At 38.0% G+C, this 19,418-nt stretch overlaps 2 protein-coding genes across 3 annotated transcripts; one reads left to right on the forward strand and one right to left on the reverse strand.

Moving 5' to 3' along the window:
• Window positions 1–5,438: 5,438 nt before the first annotated feature.
• On the forward strand, window positions 5,439–13,959 carry LOC137728952 (uncharacterized). Of its 2 annotated transcripts, XM_068467764.2 has the most exons (13): window positions 5,439–5,874; window positions 6,590–7,853; window positions 8,443–8,661; window positions 8,753–8,985; window positions 9,376–9,450; window positions 10,073–10,144; window positions 10,232–10,330; window positions 10,675–10,746; window positions 10,825–10,939; window positions 11,358–11,426; window positions 11,638–11,980; window positions 12,076–12,205; window positions 12,901–13,959. In XM_068467764.2, the coding sequence occupies exons 1-13, from the start codon at window positions 5,725–5,727 to the stop codon at window positions 13,603–13,605; spliced, it is 3,546 nt and encodes a 1,181-aa protein (XP_068323865.2). In that variant the 5' UTR covers window positions 5,439–5,724; the 3' UTR covers window positions 13,606–13,959. The 2 variants fall into 2 exon arrangements, with proteins under 2 accessions (XP_068323865.2, XP_088534760.1); XM_088678634.1 differs by lacking the exons at window positions 10,675–10,746; window positions 10,825–10,939 and having other exon boundaries at window positions 5,445–5,874.
• A 553-nt stretch (window positions 13,960–14,512) lies between these two features.
• On the reverse strand, window positions 14,513–19,121 carry LOC137728951 (disease resistance-like protein DSC1). Its single transcript, XM_068467763.2, has 4 exons — window positions 18,305–19,121; window positions 17,076–18,171; window positions 16,634–16,912; window positions 14,513–16,542 (listed from the first exon to the last, which is right to left on the reverse strand). The coding sequence occupies exons 1-4, from the start codon at window positions 18,877–18,879 to the stop codon at window positions 14,677–14,679; spliced, it is 3,816 nt and encodes a 1,271-aa protein (XP_068323864.2). The 5' UTR covers window positions 18,880–19,121; the 3' UTR covers window positions 14,513–14,676.
• Between the last annotated feature and the right edge of the window lie 297 nt (window positions 19,122–19,418).

The following is a 19,418-nucleotide window of genomic DNA, read 5'->3' on the forward strand; positions in this document are numbered from 1 at the left end:
CAACTTTTTATTCTTCCTCGTCGCCATATACTTTGTACAAGAGAATGGCTTCTCTTTTTCAAGATTGCATAAGCTTGAGAGCTTTGGCAACGCACGGAGGCCGTAAAATTGAAGGGAATCTAATGAATGTTTGGTATCCTATTCAAAATTTCATCATTTCTTAAGAACATATTTTAAAAACAATTTTCGTTAAGATCCAAAAACTTGATTGGTATGAAATTTAAAATTGTTTTCAAATTTTAATAATTAAAAGAAAAGGAAAATTATCTTGCAACAACTCCCCACTACACAATTCAATTGGACAGATAGAGATATTTAAAAAGAAGGTCAGAGAGAGGGAGATCAAAGAGAAAGATGAGAGAGGGTGAGGAATCCGGGATCCTCTTTGTAAGGATCTCAGGGATATGTGAATCGTGTTCATCGTACATTGTGAGATCATAAATCATTTTAAATTTTTTTATTCAAAATTGAACATAAACAGTACTTGAAGAAAATTGAACGCACGAACGGACATGATTCTTGCATCTCCGGGATCTTCACAAAAATAATTTGGGGAGGATCCTGTTGGGAGAGCGAGAGAGATGAGAGAGAAAGAACAAAGAGATGACAGAGAAATAAGAGAGAGAATCAGAAGAGGAGGGGGGATGTGAGAGAAATAGGAGAGACATTCTGGATGAGGGGAGGAGAGAAAAAGAAAGAAGAGAGAAAGAGCAAAGATGAAAGAGAGGAGAGACGAGAGAGAGCAAGGGACATGATTCACGCATTTTCGGGAACTTTACAAAGAGAATATGGAGATGATCCTATTGGGATAGCGAGAGAGATAAGAGAAAGAGAAATGATAGAGAAATATGAGAGAAATTTAGAGGAGGAGGAGGAGGGGATGAGAGAGAAATAGCAGACAAAGTAGAGATATTCTGGAGGAGGGAAAGAGAGAAAAAGAAAGGAGAGAGAAAGAGAGAAACTAGAAAGGGCAAAGATGACAGAGAGCAAAGGTGAGAGATTAGTAGGAGGAGGGGATGAGAGAGAGAAAAAGGAGACATGAGAGAAATTTGGAGGGGAGGAAATACTAAGGGTAAGAATCGTAAGATAGGATAAAGAGAAAAATTGGAAGTGAGAGGAGATGAGAGAGAAAAGTAGTGGGTTTGGAATTGGGAGTGAGAGAAGGAGAGAGAGGAAAGTAGTGAGTTTGGATTTTGAGTTTAAAAACTCTAAAAACTTATTTTTTGTGTTTTTTAAAAGTAGGTTAATTTTCAAGTTAGTTTTGAATTCAGTTTTTTAAAACAGTCATACCAAACAAGTATTCAAGTTGTAGAACTTTAAAAATGTTTTTCAGTTTTAAAAGTTGAATTCAAATAGAATACCAAACATGCTATAAATTGAAAGGGTTCTTGATGAATTGCAGCCGCTTGGAGTCGCTTCTTCAATCTATTTTAAGCCAATTGGAGCCGTTTTCAAGCCGAATTCTTAGCAAATCCAGAGAATTTGCCGCTCGAAGAGAGCAATTCGTCACCAACTCAAAGCTCCCGTGCTTCATGGTTTGGCAGCAAGAGGAAAACTGACACAATGCAAAGTTTGAAAAATGTCATAAATTCATGGTATTTAAATTTAATTTACGTTTAATTTATGATAATAGAATAATAAAAAAAAATTTTAACGAAAAACTTATGGTACTATTTATTTTAACGAAAAACCATATTTTTACACTAAAAGGTCAATCCTGGTACTATTCACTTTATCCTTTATTTTGTCCTTATCATTAAAACTCAAAGTTTTCAAATCATTTTCATTAGTTTTTCTTAAAAAAAATAACACTAGTTTTTTTAAATATAAATTACACATTGGTGCGGAAAACAACCATGCATGTTCACCATGATGTGAGTTTGATTCTCACTAATTCCGCTTTTCCTAACAACTAACTATATAATCGACTAACGTTATTGTTATACTAATATATATATGTAAACGGATTACATTAACATAATTAAATCATCCTTTTAGACTTTAATTTATTGATTCAAGGCCTAGTGACAGTTGTTAATAATGCTACAACAACATTGAAACTACAACACCAAGAAATTGGTTCCATAATATAGGGTCCACAAATATTATTTTGGCAAAGCAATTCAAAGTTTTTTAAATAAAATTATTAGCACTCATTTATTTGTCTCTTATCTTTCTCTTGGCTCATTTTCTAAACCTTGTCTATTTTTTAGGAGAAAAGAACACATGATGAAGTAGCATGATCAATAGCCACTGACCAATAAGCATGCTGCTGCAGCTGCTCCCCTCCCAAACCTTCATTATCAAAGGGGATGGGAGGTGATAAAAAGGTAAGATGCTGTCCGTTTTCCCTTTTGGCAAGTGAAGAAAATTTTCTTATGATTATTTTAAAAATTAAAATGTTCATTGAGAAATACCAAAATACCAAAGGAAATGAAAATCGAGGAATATTGTAGGTTGCGCAGTCAATTTGAGTAGTGTGTCTTATATCTTGCAGCTCAGTTTTCAGTGATTATAGTAATTAGAATATCTTATCATGCCATTTTAACTTGAAATAGAATTTCAACAAACGAAGGCTACCTCGATCGTCTTGATTTTATTCTGGAACAAAAATAAAAGGTATATTTTAAAAAATAATAATAAAGTTAGATTTTGTTGTGACAACGGCAGAGATATACGACCTAAAAGTTTGGGACAATGTTTATTATTGCCAATATTAGTATCACTTATTTAATTAACAAATTAACAGTGAAAGTTGAGCTGGCTGATCAGAACACCTGCAAACCATTTGAGCCAATTTTCCCTTATATCCCATAATTGGTGGAGAAAAGTGTGAAAATTACATCCAAAGTTGACTAAAATATATGTTCCTCGTTTAATCAAACAATTTTTGTTCACGAATTAGAGAGGAAAGAAAGTTGAGCTTTTATCATAAAAATAAGTGATAATATACGATGTAGCTAAACTTACTTGTAAATTCATGTAAAGTCTATTTTCTATTAATATTTGATTCATTCTCAATATATTATCTTACGTGTGGTGAATTTAAACTTAACATGTGAATAAAACAAATAAAATGACATGATATGTGTGTGAGCGGCTTAAAATGTATTAATTTTGACTTGCTTTTGCAATAATTGAGAGGCCAAAAGGCCTACAAAGTGACGTTGACTAGAAAGTGCAAAAAGATCTACTCTATGGAACCTCTGAAAATATCTAGTGGGAAATTTCAAGTTTTCTGTAAGTAACTACTGCAGTTGCATTTAATGGGATCGATCAAACTATATGTCCCAGTCCCTTACTATTTCATTGATGATTATAAACTTTTTATTTATTTTGACAAAAAAAAAAAACTCAATATTTATTGGAACAGAGATGAAAAGAGAAGAGTTTGTGTTATTTTATCATTTTTTGTTAGGGGCCAAAAAAAAATAAAGAATAAGCTTACATGAAACGAAAATATTAAAGTGATGATATCTCAAATTAATTATGCGATATTATGTCAAATATTAAATTTGTGCCATGATACGTTTGAGCAGCATTAACCAAGCAACCTCGTTTTATGCAATTCTTTTCCAAAAATAAAGTCCAAACGAAAAACTGTTAACCAATGTTGGGCCTAAGTGTTTTCCATAAACTCATGGCTATTGATAATTAGAAACTCACCTAATAGTAATTATTAAGATTAGTCAAGGGTTTAATATTATTTTCTGATGTAAAAAATCCTATAACTTTATATATGATAAGAGTTGCAACGCTCACTCTCTTCCCTCCTTTCTTTTAGATCCTTATATTATCGTGTATAATCTTTAACCTAGTTGTTGCATTAATCTTTAACCTTATATTTAGATTTGATTCGACTAACAATTCTTTGACTCAAGTTCGTTACATTACCCTATTTGTTAACATAAACAATTAACAAGTTGTGAAGAATTATTAATTTTATAATTTATTGATTACGATGATATTGGAATGATCCTTGTAAATTTCTATCAAGCATTAGCAAATTTTATTTATAAATTTGTGTCAGCTTTGTGTCATGTTGTGTCAAAATTTGTCATCCTCCGATACCAAAATTGTGTGTCAATGCGATAAGGATTAAGCACTAGCACCCTCAAGAGAAATGCATGACTGGCCACAAACTCGGCTTTAAATGTTATGAATGGTAAATTGGTTTGTGTTGACGCTCTCAAGAGAAATGCAGCCATATGCCACACCAAAATAGACACCGTGCAGCCAAAAACAATGGAATTAGGACAACGACAGGCGTGTGAGATGTCTAGTGTCGTTTCGTTGTAAAAGGAAAACCGTATGTATTGTGTGTCGTTTTTGTTGTAACAGGACAAGATTTGTACCACAAGAAAATGGATGGACATCGTCGTCTGCTTCTGAATTCTGATTCGAACACAATGCTTTGAGAGGCCGAAGTAAATGGGCTTGCATTAGCTAAAAATAAGGCCCATTTGGAAAAATAAGAGACCCATAAGGCCCATTTTTTGATAGGACGAAATGTAGAGGAGATTTTAGTTTTTGGCACTAAATGGTTGATAGTAATGTGTGAGATGAAAACATTTACAAATGTGAACGAGCAATTTGAATCGTAAAAATTTTACTATTACCGGTTTGGTTCAGTTTATTCGTTTCCTAAATAGGTCAAATCGAATTGAACTAATCTAATTGTGATTTAGTTCGATCTAGTCCAAGATTGTAGTATTTTAGTACGAAACCTAAACCAAACAACTCGAAAATTTTTAAATTGATAGGTTTGAATGGTTCGGGTGAATTTTTGTCTACCCTTACTCTCATTAGTATATGCGGAAAATAATAAGGAAAACTAATGAAAATGCTTGAAAACTTTGAGTTTTAACGATAAAGACAAAATAAAAGGTAAAATGAATAGTACCATAATTGATTTTTTAGTGTAAAAATGTGAATTTTCGTTAAAATGAACAATACCGAGAGCTTCTTGTTAAAGTTCCCAAAATAATATTCTCATTGATATTTTCTACCTTTGCACTCCTTCCTTTTCTCTAGCATTTGCATTAATAAAGTAATAGACAATCAAGTGACATAAACAAGAGAATGAGAACAGAAAGAGAAAACGAGAATGTGAAAATCGCTGAAGTTGTTTATCTTTTATTTGTGATAACTAATTAGTTCGGAAATGATACATGATGAGAAAGCCAATTTGCTTTGGGTTGTTGACCCAAGAAAATAAGTCCCATGGAACATGAAAATGACCTCTCCTCTAAGATAAGAAACAACTTGGAAAATGGTCTTCCCAACAAGGCCGTCATCAAATCTAATCATGAACCTTCATTTTTGGTGGGGTCGGTTTTCAAGATTGAGCATTATTTGGTAGTACCTAATGGGCCGGGCTCATTAGGTCCAGTGGCAGTTTTGATATATCACAACAAATACAGTACCATTTTTGTCACAAAAAAATCAAAGCAAAAATCGATCAACGCCGATCGTTTTTTCCTTAAACTATTTGGCATCTCTCAGTGTCTCCATCGGCTTCTGATTTTCCTTCTGATCGGAGAAGAAAGGCAACCAAATCCCAGCTGTACGTCGTCGTTTTCAGGGTTTCGAATTCCTTGTCCGCCGAATTCGTGGTTTTCTGATTCTTTCCCGGTGCTCCTCACGCGTACGTTAGCTGAAAACGCGGCGCTCTCGATTGATTTCATGGTCTGATCCTTCTCGAATCGCAATCCGGCGGCGGCGATGGCGTCGGCACAGAACCAATCGGCGAATGTGGATCTCTTCGATGCGTATTTCCGACGAGCCGATTTGGACGGCGATGGCCGGATTAGTGGCAATGAAGCCGTCGCTTTCTTCCAGGGCTCCGGTCTCCCCAAACAGGTCCTTGCGCAGGTACTCTCTCTCTCTCTCTATACATATATTTATATTTTTTTTGTGTGTGTATATATATACATATATATATAATTGTATGTGTATTGTAGTGTGTATGTAGTGGTTGATCGGGATTTGGTAACGGTGGAAATGTGCTCCAAATCAGATTGATTTGAATTTTAAGTTTAATTGTTGGTGAAGAGGTCTCGGGATGTCGTAATTCTTTGATCTGAGCCGAGCTTTTTATTTCGTATATTATAAATGCGGAATTCATGTTCATTTAGTTGAAATTTTATAGTTTTATGGAAAGAAATGGTATAAAACAAGTAGATGAAGGATTTATACTACAATTGGTGAAGGTTAAGAGAGCTATGTTATCAGGTCGACCTTAGGTGGTAAGCAGACTATAGAAATGGTGTTATATGGGTACTGACTGTAAGATGTGACTACCCAAGGATTCTTTATGACATTACAATAATGTAGTAGTGAAAACCTACAGCATAAGGGAATAGTTAGGATTGTAGCATATAAGGGAAATTTTCATGGGTCATGATCATATTGACAAATAGGTTTTTGAAGCTGTATATTTGTTTTGCTGAAGGAATTTCTGTAGAAGATGATAACCGGGGGCATAAGATGTTAAATACTGATTAAATGAAAGAACTTTCTCATTATCTTTTGTAACAGAAGTTTGCATCTGTTCAATTTTATATTGGTTGCTTATATTTATTTGCAGATATGGGCACATGCAGACCAGAGGCAGACTGGTTTCCTTGGTCGCGCAGAGTTTTACAATGCCCTTAGACTTGTCACTGTGGCACAAAGTAAGCGAGAGCTTTCTCCGGAAATGGTGAAGGCAGCATTATATGGCCCAGCTGCAGCTAAAATACCTGCACCCAAGATAAATCTCGCAGCAACTCCTGCGCCTCAGTTCAATTCTGCTCCAGCAGCACCTTCGACTCAGGGTGGTGCTGTCACTCCGATGTCCTCGCAAAATCTTGGGTTCAGGGAACCGCAAGTACCACCTCAGTATAATTCTGCTGCAGCAGCACCTGCCACTCAGGGTGGTTCTGTCACTCTGATGTCCTCCCAAAATCTTGGGTTCAGGGGACCACAAGTACAATCTCAGTTCAATTCTGCTCCAACAGCACCTTCTACTCAGGGTGGTGTTGTTACTCCAACATCCTCCCAAAATCTTGGGTTCAGGGGATTACCTCCAAGTGTGAATGTGAACCAGAACAATCTCATTCCCCAAGATGGTAAGTCAATTAGGCCTCCAGTGCCTCCATCTAGTTCTGATACCCAACCCTTACAGGGTGTCGCTGCACAAGGCTTTCCCAGGGGAGGTTCAGCAGTTGGGCTTCATCCACAAACCTTGAGCATGTCAAACGATTGGGTTGGTGGAGCAACGACCGGGGTACCCTCGCAAGTTGTAAACAAAGGGGTCACTCCCCCTGCAACACAAGATGTATTTGGTCTGGCAACATCAGGACCAACAACTTCCCTACCACCTAGACCACATGCAGGTTTTGGAATTAGACCATCAGGACCACTGGCTAAGGATTCCAAACCGTTAAATATATCTGGGAATGGCTTTGCTCCTGACTCATCCTTTGGAGATGATGTGTTTTCTGCAACCTCATCTCAACCAAAGCAAAATTTTCCTCCTGGCAGCGTACCCGTCTCATCAGCCATTGTGCCAGTATCTGCTGGGACCCAGTCTTCAGCTATCCCAAGTACACAGTTTGGTGGCCAGCCTCAGCAGGCCCAGTCATTTGCAAAACCAAACCAACAGGTCTCAGCTCAGACTAGCCCTTCTGGAGTTTCACCTGGAGCTGGGAACTCTGCTTCTAGTCAGTCCCATATGTCTTGGCCTAGGATGACTCAAACTGATGTTCAAAAGTACACCAATATCTTTGTGAAAGTTGACACAGACAGAGATGGGAAAATCACTGGTGAACAAGCCCGCGACCTATTTCTGAAATGGGGACTACCAAGAGGTAGGACTCTTTTTTTTTTAATTCATCTTTTGGCTTGTGTTTTACTGGCACAGGTGCCATGTGGTTTATTGAAGCTCTTTTCTTTTGTTTGTTTCACTTCTATGTTAGCTTGTAACTGAACTAATGCATCTTTGCAAAACTTGTATTATCCCTATCCTGGAGTTAAAGTTGTTTAATTTTCCTCTTCCGGGTGGTGGCCAACTCACAATGTTTAGTTGGTGGCATTTAGCTTGAATTCCTGAACATAACAGGCTAGATCAAGCATATTTTTCTGCAAGATGCTTTGCTGCTGGATGTTCATTCTTTGCTTGATGTGTTGGTATTTTGATGTCAAAACTTACTTGATGCCATGGATATTTCGTAGATATAAATTATTTGTAATTGGGAGTAATTTTTCGCCGGACAGTTGACAATGACATACAAACATCCATAAATACTATAAAATTGAGTCACGTCTGAAGTGCAGTCTGGATTGATAGAATGATGACCCATCATGCCACATTATCTTGCAAGAGAACATGCATATGAAATTTCAGGGTGTTAAGGGTTCCCCCATTCTTAACTTTATGCTCTTGTTTTCATCTGTCAGAGGTTTTAAAGCAGGTGTGGGATTTATCCGATCAGGATAATGATAGCATGCTTTCTGTCAGGGAGTTTTGTGTTGCACTATATTTGATGGAGCGGTTTAGAGAGGGACGCCCTCTTCCAGCAGTGCTACCAAGCAATGTTATGCTTGATTTATCCAACATCTCTCAACCTGCAAATAATTATTCCAATGCTGGCAATGTAGCCTGGAGACCAGCATCTGGTATTCATCCATAAAACAAATCAATTTTTTTATTTATAAATCATACGTCTTTCTTTGATGAAGAATGGTTTCTTATTTTTCACCTTAAAAGGCTTTCAACAACAGCAACCGATGCCTGGTCCTCGTGCTCGGCACATGGCACCCCCAGCTGGAGGAAGGCCACCGAAGCCAGTTGCTCCTTCTCATGCTGAGGAAAGGCAGCAGGCCAATCAGCAGAAACCCAGAGTACCAGAATTGGAGAAACATCTTGTAAATCAACTGAGTACAGAGGAGATTAACTCACTGAACTCAAAGTTCAAAGAAGCAACTGAAGCTGATAAAAAGGTAATTAGAACTTTAATGTTTCTCAATTTATTCAGCTGGAGCAGCAAAGTTATGTGTACATGTTACTTCCTGATAAGTATCAAAGCATAACAAATGTCCCAAAGACTTGGATTTCTTGTGATGGTGGATTTTACTTTGATCTTAATATCGTTCCTTTCTGTTGAGAAGATTTTGATCAAGTTTAAGTAGGGATGCTGTGCGGGTTTTGAAGTTCATGATCAGTTTTTTGATATTAGTAATCTTAATGATTGGTGTTTCACATGTTTCTAATGCATGGGATTCATTATACTATCCTTTTGTTATAGCATTCATTATACTTTATTGAAGTTTGTTCCATTTTCAGCTTGTGTTTCTTCACCCTTTTGATCTGATTCTGTTTGTTCTTTGCAGGTAGAAGAATTGGAGAAAGAAATTTTGGATGCTAGAGAAAAAATTGAATATTTCCGAGTCAAAATGCAGGAACTAGTGAGTATCTCGCGTTCTTTCTGCCCTTTCTTTCTTGTATGCCGTTGGTTGTGCATAATGAACATTCTACCATAGTTTTACTGTTTGCATTTGAATATAATTGTTCTACGAGTGATAGATTTTTGGACGTCCTAATCATTTATTGCTTTTAAATAATCTGCAGACTTCTTACTATTTGATTTTTGCAGTGGTGTAAGATGTTTTATTTTTTGAACATGTGGATGTTTGTGGTCTGAGTCAGTATTGGTTCTTGAATTGACAAGTACTACTGGGAGAAAGTGCAGATCATCTGTTTTATCATTGTCCTATAGCTTTAAATGTAGCTTTAAATGTGGGAGAAAGGACACAGCTTATGCCGTATTTCAAGGTGGCTTCATTATGTTATTGTAGGCTCGCAATATTTTAAAAGGCATTGGACTAAAAATTGTAGCAATTTTACATCTACTTACTAATATAAGGAAATGATTGTTTTTAACTTTCGACTTTTGAATTCTGATTCGCATCATTGTGAATGCTAGTGCTTTATTTTAGATCTCACATATATAGGGTGTGGTGTTGAAACTATGATGTATGCGACTACCTTGTTATATTTGCTCTGATCTATTTTCCTTTTTGGTATAAGGTCTTGTACAAGAGCAGATGTGACAATCGCCTTAATGAGATCACAGAAAGGGCATCTGCTGATAGACGTGAGGTATGCTGTAGGATACTTGAGCCTAAGCACATATTTGCATTAATCTTTAGCAACTGTCTTGGCTTAATGAGTACTACATAAATCTAGGCTGAGTCCCTGGCTAAGAAATATGAAGAGAAATACAAACAAGCTGGAGATGTAGCTTCCAAGTTGACTATTGAAGAAGCCACGTTTCGTGATTTACAGGTACCTTTCACCACATAGAAATTGTGGTCAATTAGTAGCCCATGTGTTTTTGCTTTTGCTCATTCGAAGATCAAAGTGTCAACTGCTTGCTGTTCGTTTTGTTCATCTGAGTCGTAATTGCCTGTATATGTGAGATGGCGTGCTTTTATGTTTTATATTTTTAACTTTAAGTATTACATTCTGGAGAAACAAAGAAAAAAAAAAATTCATAGTAATTTTTTAGGCCTGGTGGGATTGATAGCAGATGACAGAGAGAAAGTAGGGTGGGAAAATAGAATCAGTTGAATGGTCATACCCCTAGTGGTGTATTCTTTTTATTATCGTCTTATGTGATTTATATGCAGGAGAAGAAAATGGAGCTATACAGGGCAATTGTCAAGATGGAGCAAGAAGGTGATGCTGATGGCACCCTTCAGGTACCTTTGCACAGCCTTGCTGTTTAAAACATACTTTTGCTCAACTTGTCTAAGATCATTATCAACTGAAATTTTCAGGATCGTGTTGATCGCATCCAATTGGATCTTGATGGGCTTGTGAAAACTCTCAATGAGCGCTGCAAGAAGTATGGATTACGCGGAAAGCCTACAACATTAACTGAGCTTCCCTTTGGTAAGTTGATCTCATTCCTTGCTAATTACTTGGCAATCTAAGAATCCTATATAAATTAATGATAAGAGTACTTCCATGAGCTTATTCTTTATCAAACTATCTGATGGATTTTACATTAATTTTTTTTTTTATGGACTTTGGCTTTGGGTAGTCAATTTATTTCAATTTATTAATAGCGTTGCCTTTCTAGAAGCTGAAAGTCATTCTGTTGTTAAATCATCAAAATCCTACAGAGAAACCCTTGTTTTTTCACCGTTGTAATCTTTTCCTAATCACTCTGCTTTGTTTGATTATCATCATTTGAATTCTGTGTAGCGTTTCTTGAGTGCTTCATTTTATTTTTTGTTATTGTTCACTGCTGTGGTATTTGTGCTACAATGCATTTTGTTATCTGAAATTTTATTTTGTTTTTATATAGGCTGGCAACCTGGCATCCAAGAAGGAGCTGCTGACTGGGATGAGGATTGGGATAAGTTTGAAGACGAAGGTAAATGCCAAAAATGAGTTTTATAGATCCAGTATTGGCTCTGAGATGATAAATTTCTGGTAGCACTTAAATTCTTTTTTCCTTTTCACCTTGTGCTTAATGGAGCATATTGCCTGCTGTTTGTAGTTCCTTTGTTGTCTGGTGGTGGTTTCCCAATCGGTTCAGGAGTTTTAACTATTCGATGTGACTGATTTAGAAGTTTACTTTTCAGGATTCACTTTTGTCAAGGAGCTCACTCTTGATGTGTCAAATGTCTTGGCGCCTCCAAAACAGAAATCATCATCAGTTCAGAAAGAAGAAGCTCCTCCAGTTGAGAGTCCAACTGCTTCTTCACCTAAAGTTGATGTCAAGTCAGAAAAGCCTCAGAGTGCGGATGAAAAGGTTGTTGAAAATGGAGCGGCATATGATAAAAAGGAAGAGGAGTCCGCAAAAAGTGCTCCGAACAGTCCATTTGCCAGCAGTACCGTTGGAAGCCCATCTAGAGAATTTTCAGATTCTAACTATGGAAGGACAGCAGGCACAGATGCCTCACCCCGTGATAAGGAATCTCAAAGGTATAGTTTTAGATCTGCAGTAGAAAGTTTTCTACATATTTAAGATCACCATGATACCTGCAAAAATTGTTGAGATTCTAAACTTTGATGTGCAGTGATGATCATGGGGGTGCTGGGTCTGTGTTTTCCGGTGACAAGGGTTTCGATGAACCAGCATGGGGGACATTTGACACTAATGATGATGTTGACTCGGTGTGGGGTTTCAATGCAGTTAGTACCACCAAGGTAAGCTGATATTGTACATTCAGTATTCTTTATTATTTTATGGAACTAAATTCTTTGGCCTCATGTTTATGATGACCGGGTAGTGTTCCATGATTGCTGTTAATACCACCTAGTTGTTTGTGGTGGTGATCATATATCCTTTGTTTCAAGAGTAGCCTCAAGTGTCCTAATGCTTGCTGTGTTTAGTTATTAGAGAAGGTTCTGAGAATTTTATCAATAATAGTTTCTATCTTCACCAAGTTTCCAGTTGTGATGGTTTCATCATGTAAATCAGTTGGTAGTACGGGTCTTTCAACCAAATATGACAAAACCGAGCTTCCTGATTTCTGTCTTGGGTCACTGTAGATATAAAAAGAAGGGGTTGTGGAATTGTTCTTGGTGCAATTAATTGCACATTGAAGGGGACTCTGGTTTTGGCGTTAGGTCTTGGTTAATCGAGACTCTGTTTATGTTTACATTGACAACAGAGGGTGCTGCATTGCACACGGAACATTTTGTAGCCGATGGAAAGTTTTGATTATTTTGCCCCTTTTAAGTAGGCATGGATTCTAGGTTCAAGGGAATACACTTTCTTTTCTAATGGCTTGTTGGTTACGTAGCACTTTCAAGCTTTCTGTTTTTTGCGGTTTTATATTTGTTGTTATTACTGGCATGCTGGATTGTGCGGTAACTGCTCTTAATCATGTGTGATGTAGGATATGGATCAGGAGAGTAACAAGGATCACTACTTTTCTGGCCCTGGGGAGTTCGGCCTTAACCCTATCAGGACTGGGTCATCACAAGGAGGTAGCTTTTCCCAGAAGAGCCGCCCTTTTGCTTTCGATGATTCTGTTCCCAGCACACCAATGTCTGCCTTCAATTCAGGATATTCACCACCAAGGTACAAGGATAGTTCAGATCCTTCATTTGACACCTTCTCCAGGTTTGATTCGTTTAGAAGCACCCAAGATACTGGATACTTCCCTCAACCAGAAACACTTGGAAGATTCGATTCTATGCGCAGCAGTAGAGATTTTGATCAGGGTCATGGATTTCCAACATTTGATGACATCCCAGACCCTTTTGGCTCTTCAGCGCCATTTAGGTCATCGCTGGACAGTCAAACACCAAGAAGAGACTCGGACCCCTTTGGATCTTCAGGGTCATTTCGGATGTCACTGGACAGTCAAACCCCCAGAAGAGAATCAGATTTTTTCGGGTCTTCAGCAGCGCCATTTAGGACATCATTCGACAGTCAAACTCCAAGAGGAGACTTGGACGCATTTGGGTCTTCTCCATTTAGGACATCATTCGACAGTCAAACTCCGAGACGAGACTCGGACCCATTTGGGTCTTCAGGGCCTTTCCGGACATCAATGGAGACTCCGAGAAAAGACTCTGATCATTGGAGTGCATTTTAGCCGGTTAGTTGTGCTTCGTTTTGTGTCTGCTATTCAATCGCCGTTCAAAGCCTTTCTATCGTGGCGTGATGGGACGGGCCTTGTGTTTTATGCTTTGAAATCACTGAGCCTGTAATGTATCTTTTGTATTTCATCCCATTTTGTGTATGCAGGTTGCCATTTCTTCATTATTTTTCCCTTTAGCTTGTTGCGTGACATATATTTCCTCCTTAATTTTGGAATGTTCCTAGTCCTATTGAAGCGAAGACCCCCATAGTTTTTTCGTTAGTTTCAAATTGATGATTGTATTATTAAACTTAAGGACGTAATTTGTTGTAATTTCCTTTTCCATCTCAAATAAATTTTGTTTGCTGATTTTGTTATTCAGTTCAAACGAGAACACAAGATTTGGCGTTTTTAGTCCAACTGGGTCATTCATATATTTCGCTCATTGCAGTTGAGCTATCGAACTATTTGAGTTTTCTTTCTTTTGTCGAATGTTCAATGTCAACTACGTGACTCGTCACTTCCACTTTCACGATGTCAAATTCAACTACGTGACACAGCCGCGGCATCTACCACCAAGAACTGAAGCTGAAGAACCTCCACCTCAACGAGGACGGCAACTTGAAGGTCACTGATATCGGAGTCAGCGTTTCTCAGCACACTTGAAGCAGGGTGTCACCCTTGTCGCGGACCCCTTGGAGCTGGGGACTTGTTTGCTCTTGGTGGTTCGGTGGATTTTCTGATTTTTGAGCTATTTTATAAGGTACTTTCAGAGTTAATTGAGCTGATTTTCTGGGTTTAATTGTGCGTTTCTTAATTCTATTTACTTGATTATGGAACTGGGCATGCAGATGGACTTAATTTGCTGGACGGATTCAGCAGGTCAAAGATCTCGCGCAGTTCTGATTATCATGGCTGGAACTTTGAAATGAAGCACTTATTTTTGCATTTACCAAACACATTTTACACTAGATTTTTTCGTAGCTGTTTGTATAAAAAGTTAAAGCAATCCCAAACCTGTACTGAGCTTAGGCAACAAAGCCTACATATCCAAAGGGAATAGACAAATTCAAAATGATATGGCACTCAGGCAAAACGCCCAAAGTATAATATGGTGGCTGACTCAAAAGCTGTAAACGAATCACAACTTGATTCACTGGCTTCTGACTCATCATCACTTTCATTTGCTCTATTCTTATAACTTGATCCACTGGCTTCCCAAGTTTCATCTTCTCTTGTTTCTTCTTGTATTTTTGGTTCCCCAGATAGTTTGAATTTCTCAACATCTTCCGCATACAACGGCCATATACCACATTTTTTCACCTTCACGCTGGAAATGGGAGTGCACTTAAAATCCTCCACGCGGAATTCAACAGAGGCCTCATTTGCAAGTTTGTAAACATCAGGGGAGCACATTTCTGCTTCCTTTTCACTTATAACGCTTTCATACCACATGTACACGTGATCTTGTCCGTCGTCACAGCAGTCATTCAATATCCGGCTCTTTCGTCCGACAAAGGAGAAAGAAGTGAACAGTTCATGGCTTTCACCCAGGGATTTGACATTGCACCTAGCTCTTATTACAAACCATTTATTGCAGTTGGAAACACAAGAAACAACAATAGAGAGAACGAAGCCCAACAAACCTGTTCGAATAAACTCTGGAGGAAGCTTGATATGGACTGAAGATCCCTCACCTTGATAGTTGAAGCTGAACCACTTTGGAATTTCTTTTCCCGGACATACAACCCTAAACCTAGATGTCCAAGGTTCCTTTCTTGAATTAGTTGCAATTCGCATAAATATAAGTTGTGCTTCATCCATTATGTTGCTTCTTGCATTATGATCCAATTTTCGGCAATTCAAAAAATCACGCTTCCCAAAGTATGTGTATTTATCCCAACCTTGTGTGAGTGCTGTCCTTGAACTTGGCACTGTCTTCAGCGACGTGCAGCCTTCAGCTTCAAGATTACATGGCACTGGGAGCTCTGGTAATGATTGAAGCCGCTTGCACCCAATTAAGCTTAGTCTACGCAACTGAGAAGCTTGTTTGATGCTTGCAGGTATGCTCCTGATCATGCTTCTACCCAGATCCAAATCTTGCAATGAGGTTGAGCCAACGAGACCATCAGGGATTTCTGATATGCGGGTGCTATGGAGGTCTAGAACTTTCAAAGATAGCAAACGAATCGAGCCAGACGGCAACTCTTTGAGTTCCCGACAGTAACGAAACCTGAGAGTTTTAAGGTTGGTTAAACTGTAGATACTACTCGGGATACTTGAAAGCCTTGTGCAAGACAATAATTCAATTTCTTTGAGAGCAGGGAGAAACTCGATTGATGAGTGTAGCTCTTGAACGGCTGTTTTCTTTAGATTAAGATATTCCAAATGTTCCATGGGCTCCAAGATCTCTGGGAAGTTTCCAAGTTTAGAGCACCCAGAGAGATTGAGTTTCTTGAGAGATTTTAACTTACAAATGTCGGTTGGGAGGCGCACAAGTCTCTCGCAATCAGCCAATGATAATTCACTTATATTCCTGGGAAGCTCAGAAACCTGGCCAAGAGATGTGCAGAAACATAGATAAAAACAACCGGAGATTTTCAGCTTACACTTGTTGCTTGGAAGTTTCTTAAGGTCTCTACATCCTGTTATACCCAAGTAAGAAATTTTTTCGTGAGACCAAACTGAATCAGACAATTCCTGTATACCACTTGCACATAACTTTAAGATTTCAATATTCTCTGGCATCTCTGGAAGATACTTGAGACTCTTGCAATATTCAAGATCAAGATGAGTAAGCTTGTCAAGACGTTGAAAATATCCAGGAATTTCAACCAAATTGTGACAACCACTAAGTTTTATGTGCACAATTTCTCGACTCCTAGAGAGATTTGGAACTTCAGTTAGATATAGAGAGCAGTCCAGATTGATCACTTTTAATTTCACAAGTCTCTGTAACAAAAGCAAAGAAAAATACAAAGAATTCATAAGGGAGACTTTCGACACTGCATTTTTATACAAGAACTAAAATAGGCATATATACCTGCTCTTCATTCCATAGCTTTTTAACTCGGCTTCCGGGCATATGAAGCTCAACTAGATTTTCAAGAGAAAAACTTGACGGCAAAGATTTCAAAGGATATCCTTCCCACCTAAGATAACGAAGAGAATTGGGAAGATCTAGAGAAGCGATTCCAGTGCAATACAATCCAGTGTAATGCACAATTAGCATCATTAGGTTAGACATCACTTTGAAGTCTGCAAATGTTTGCTCTTCAATCTTATACCAATCAACTAATATGGCTTGAACAATTGGAGTTCCCTGACAATAAGAGCAAATTTTAAATGTGAATATACATACAACAAAATTCAATCAGTAATTAAATTTTATAGATGAGCTTTTCTTTGGTGCGTTATCATCTAAAATTCGTTATTTGTTTTTAGTAAAAAAGAAAAGAAAGAAATTGAATACGTTTAGCTCTTACTGTGTTATTTTGCAGTACACGACTGACATCCTCATCCTTGAACAACCTACTCCGTTGACTAGGATCTTCACTACACTGTTCGAGAACAATTGTGCTTCCCATTTCTTGTAGCAGATCATGCATCTCTATTGTTTTCTCTGTTGAATGAATTGATATGAGAGACATATCAACGAGAACTCTAATTCCGCCAACCGCAAAGAATCCACGAACATCTAACATTCGTTTTACCTCGTCCACATCATTCCCTTTATGAAAACATGCTATATCCAGAAATATCTCCTTCTCATTTCTTCCCAATCTATCATAACTCAGTCTCAACGCTTTATGGATATTTTCATTGGGAAATTCTTTCAATTTGTTCAATTCATCTTCCCATTCTTCTTTGCTCTTGCAGTTTAGAAATGAGGACCCCAGAAGTACGAGAGCTAAAGGAATGCCTCCAGCATAATCCACCGCCATTTCTGCCAACCCCTTATAATCTGTTATAGGAGTACTGTTATTCTTGAAAGCACGGGAATAGAAGAGCTGAAGAGCGTCATCCGGTTTTAATCCCTCAACCTTGTAGATCTTATCCTCTTCAACAGTTGGCCTAAGCGTCCTCCTATCTCTACTCGTGATAATGATTCTACTTCCAGTGCCATACTGACGCTTGCCAGCTAAATGGTCCATTTGCATTGAATCACTCACATCATCAAGAACAATGAGGACCTTTGTACGACTGAGGCTTTCCCTAACAAAAGTTTGTCCCATGGATAGATCTTCTTTCTTCAATATCTTTTTAAGAAGTTTTTTTTCCAAGCGATCTAGTCCATCTGTTTGTTCTGAGTTCTCCCTAACATTTCTAAGAAAACAACTGGCTTCGAATTTAGAAGAGAGTTTGTGAAATACAGTTTCAGCAATGGTGGTCTTGCCAATACCACCCATCCCCCATATTCCTACAGTGATGCAAGCGTCTGGTGAATGAATGCATAATAAAGATTCGATTTGCTCGATGCGTCTTTCAATTCCAACCAGGCCCTTTAAATCACATGATGATTCGCGAATCAATTTGTTCCAAATATCATCAACAACTTTCTTAACTAGAACTGCCTCCGTCCTGGCATATATATGTATAATTAGGTAGAAAAGTAGTAGTTAGTCTTAAATAGGCTTTACCAAATCTTAGCACAAATAAAAAATTGTCACAAGTTTAAAGATATTTTATACAAGTTCAAGAATGAGTTAGTTACCAGGGATTGTTTGAGTAATCAAACCCAGATAGATTGGCTGCAGTCGTCAAAGCATTCCTCCACTCTTGAACTTGATTGATACTGTCCTTGAAACGTTTTTCAAGTCGAGCAAATGCAACCGCATAGCTCCCCTGTTGGTTTCGTATATCCGATGGACTGATGTCGTAGAATACGGGTATAACCATCTGGCCACATCTTTCCTTGCATTTGAGTATATGCACAAGTTCCTTCAAACACCACGTGGAAGAAGGGTAGTTTTTTGAGAAAATGATCACCGAAAGCCTAGATTTCTTGATTGCTTCTACAAGGGCAGGTCCAATTTCTTCTCCTCTCTGAAGTCTGTCATCTATGTAGGTTTCAATTTTGCTCTGTTCTAAGGCCTGGTGAAGATGGCTGGTGATGCCACGTCGGGTGTCCTCACCTCTGAAACTGATGAACACATCATACTTTTCCCGAAGAGGGGGGATTTCAACATCGTCTGCATCACCAGCTGCAGAATCAGCAGCAGAAGACGAAGAAGAAGAAAAGGTTAACGATCTGAACCACATACGCAAGAGAGAAATGATGCACCCCATCTGAGTGCTCGATAGTATATCAAAGATCAAGAGAAAGAAGCGAGTGCTTGATAATATATCGAAGAAAGAGAATAGATATATCAGAGGATCCAATTAAGCAAATTAAAAGAGAGGGTGAGAGAGAGAGAGAGAGAGCTTGAAATTGGGAAGCAAGCAAGAAAGCAGAGACTATCAGATCTTAAAGAAAATAATAAAAAAAAATGATAAGAAAAAGTGGAAATGAAATTACCCTACTCTCCAACTGATGACTGCTCATACATTTTATTAAAGCTAGGTGAGTTACAAGTCAAAAGTGCACGGCAGTGGCAAACACAAAGTAGCCAAGAGGCTCCACGTCCCCGGCCTTACGCGCTTTACGTACAAATTTAACTTTGTTGCTCCACCGACATATTTCATCTTTTGAAGAGCACAGCATCCTATGCAATTTAATTTCTACGAGGACTAATTTAAGTTGAAAATCAGACTACGCAACGAATAAATAAAATATGAAAATTTATTTCAAGGAGAGTACATAATTCAGAGAGACTACGGTCTAATTT

The sequence above is a fragment of the Pyrus communis genome, chromosome 10, assembly GCF_041283825.1.
Source record: "Pyrus communis isolate YQ-2024b chromosome 10, ASM4128382v1, whole genome shotgun sequence".
In the NCBI taxonomy this organism is placed as follows: Eukaryota; Viridiplantae; Streptophyta; class Magnoliopsida; order Rosales; family Rosaceae; genus Pyrus; species Pyrus communis.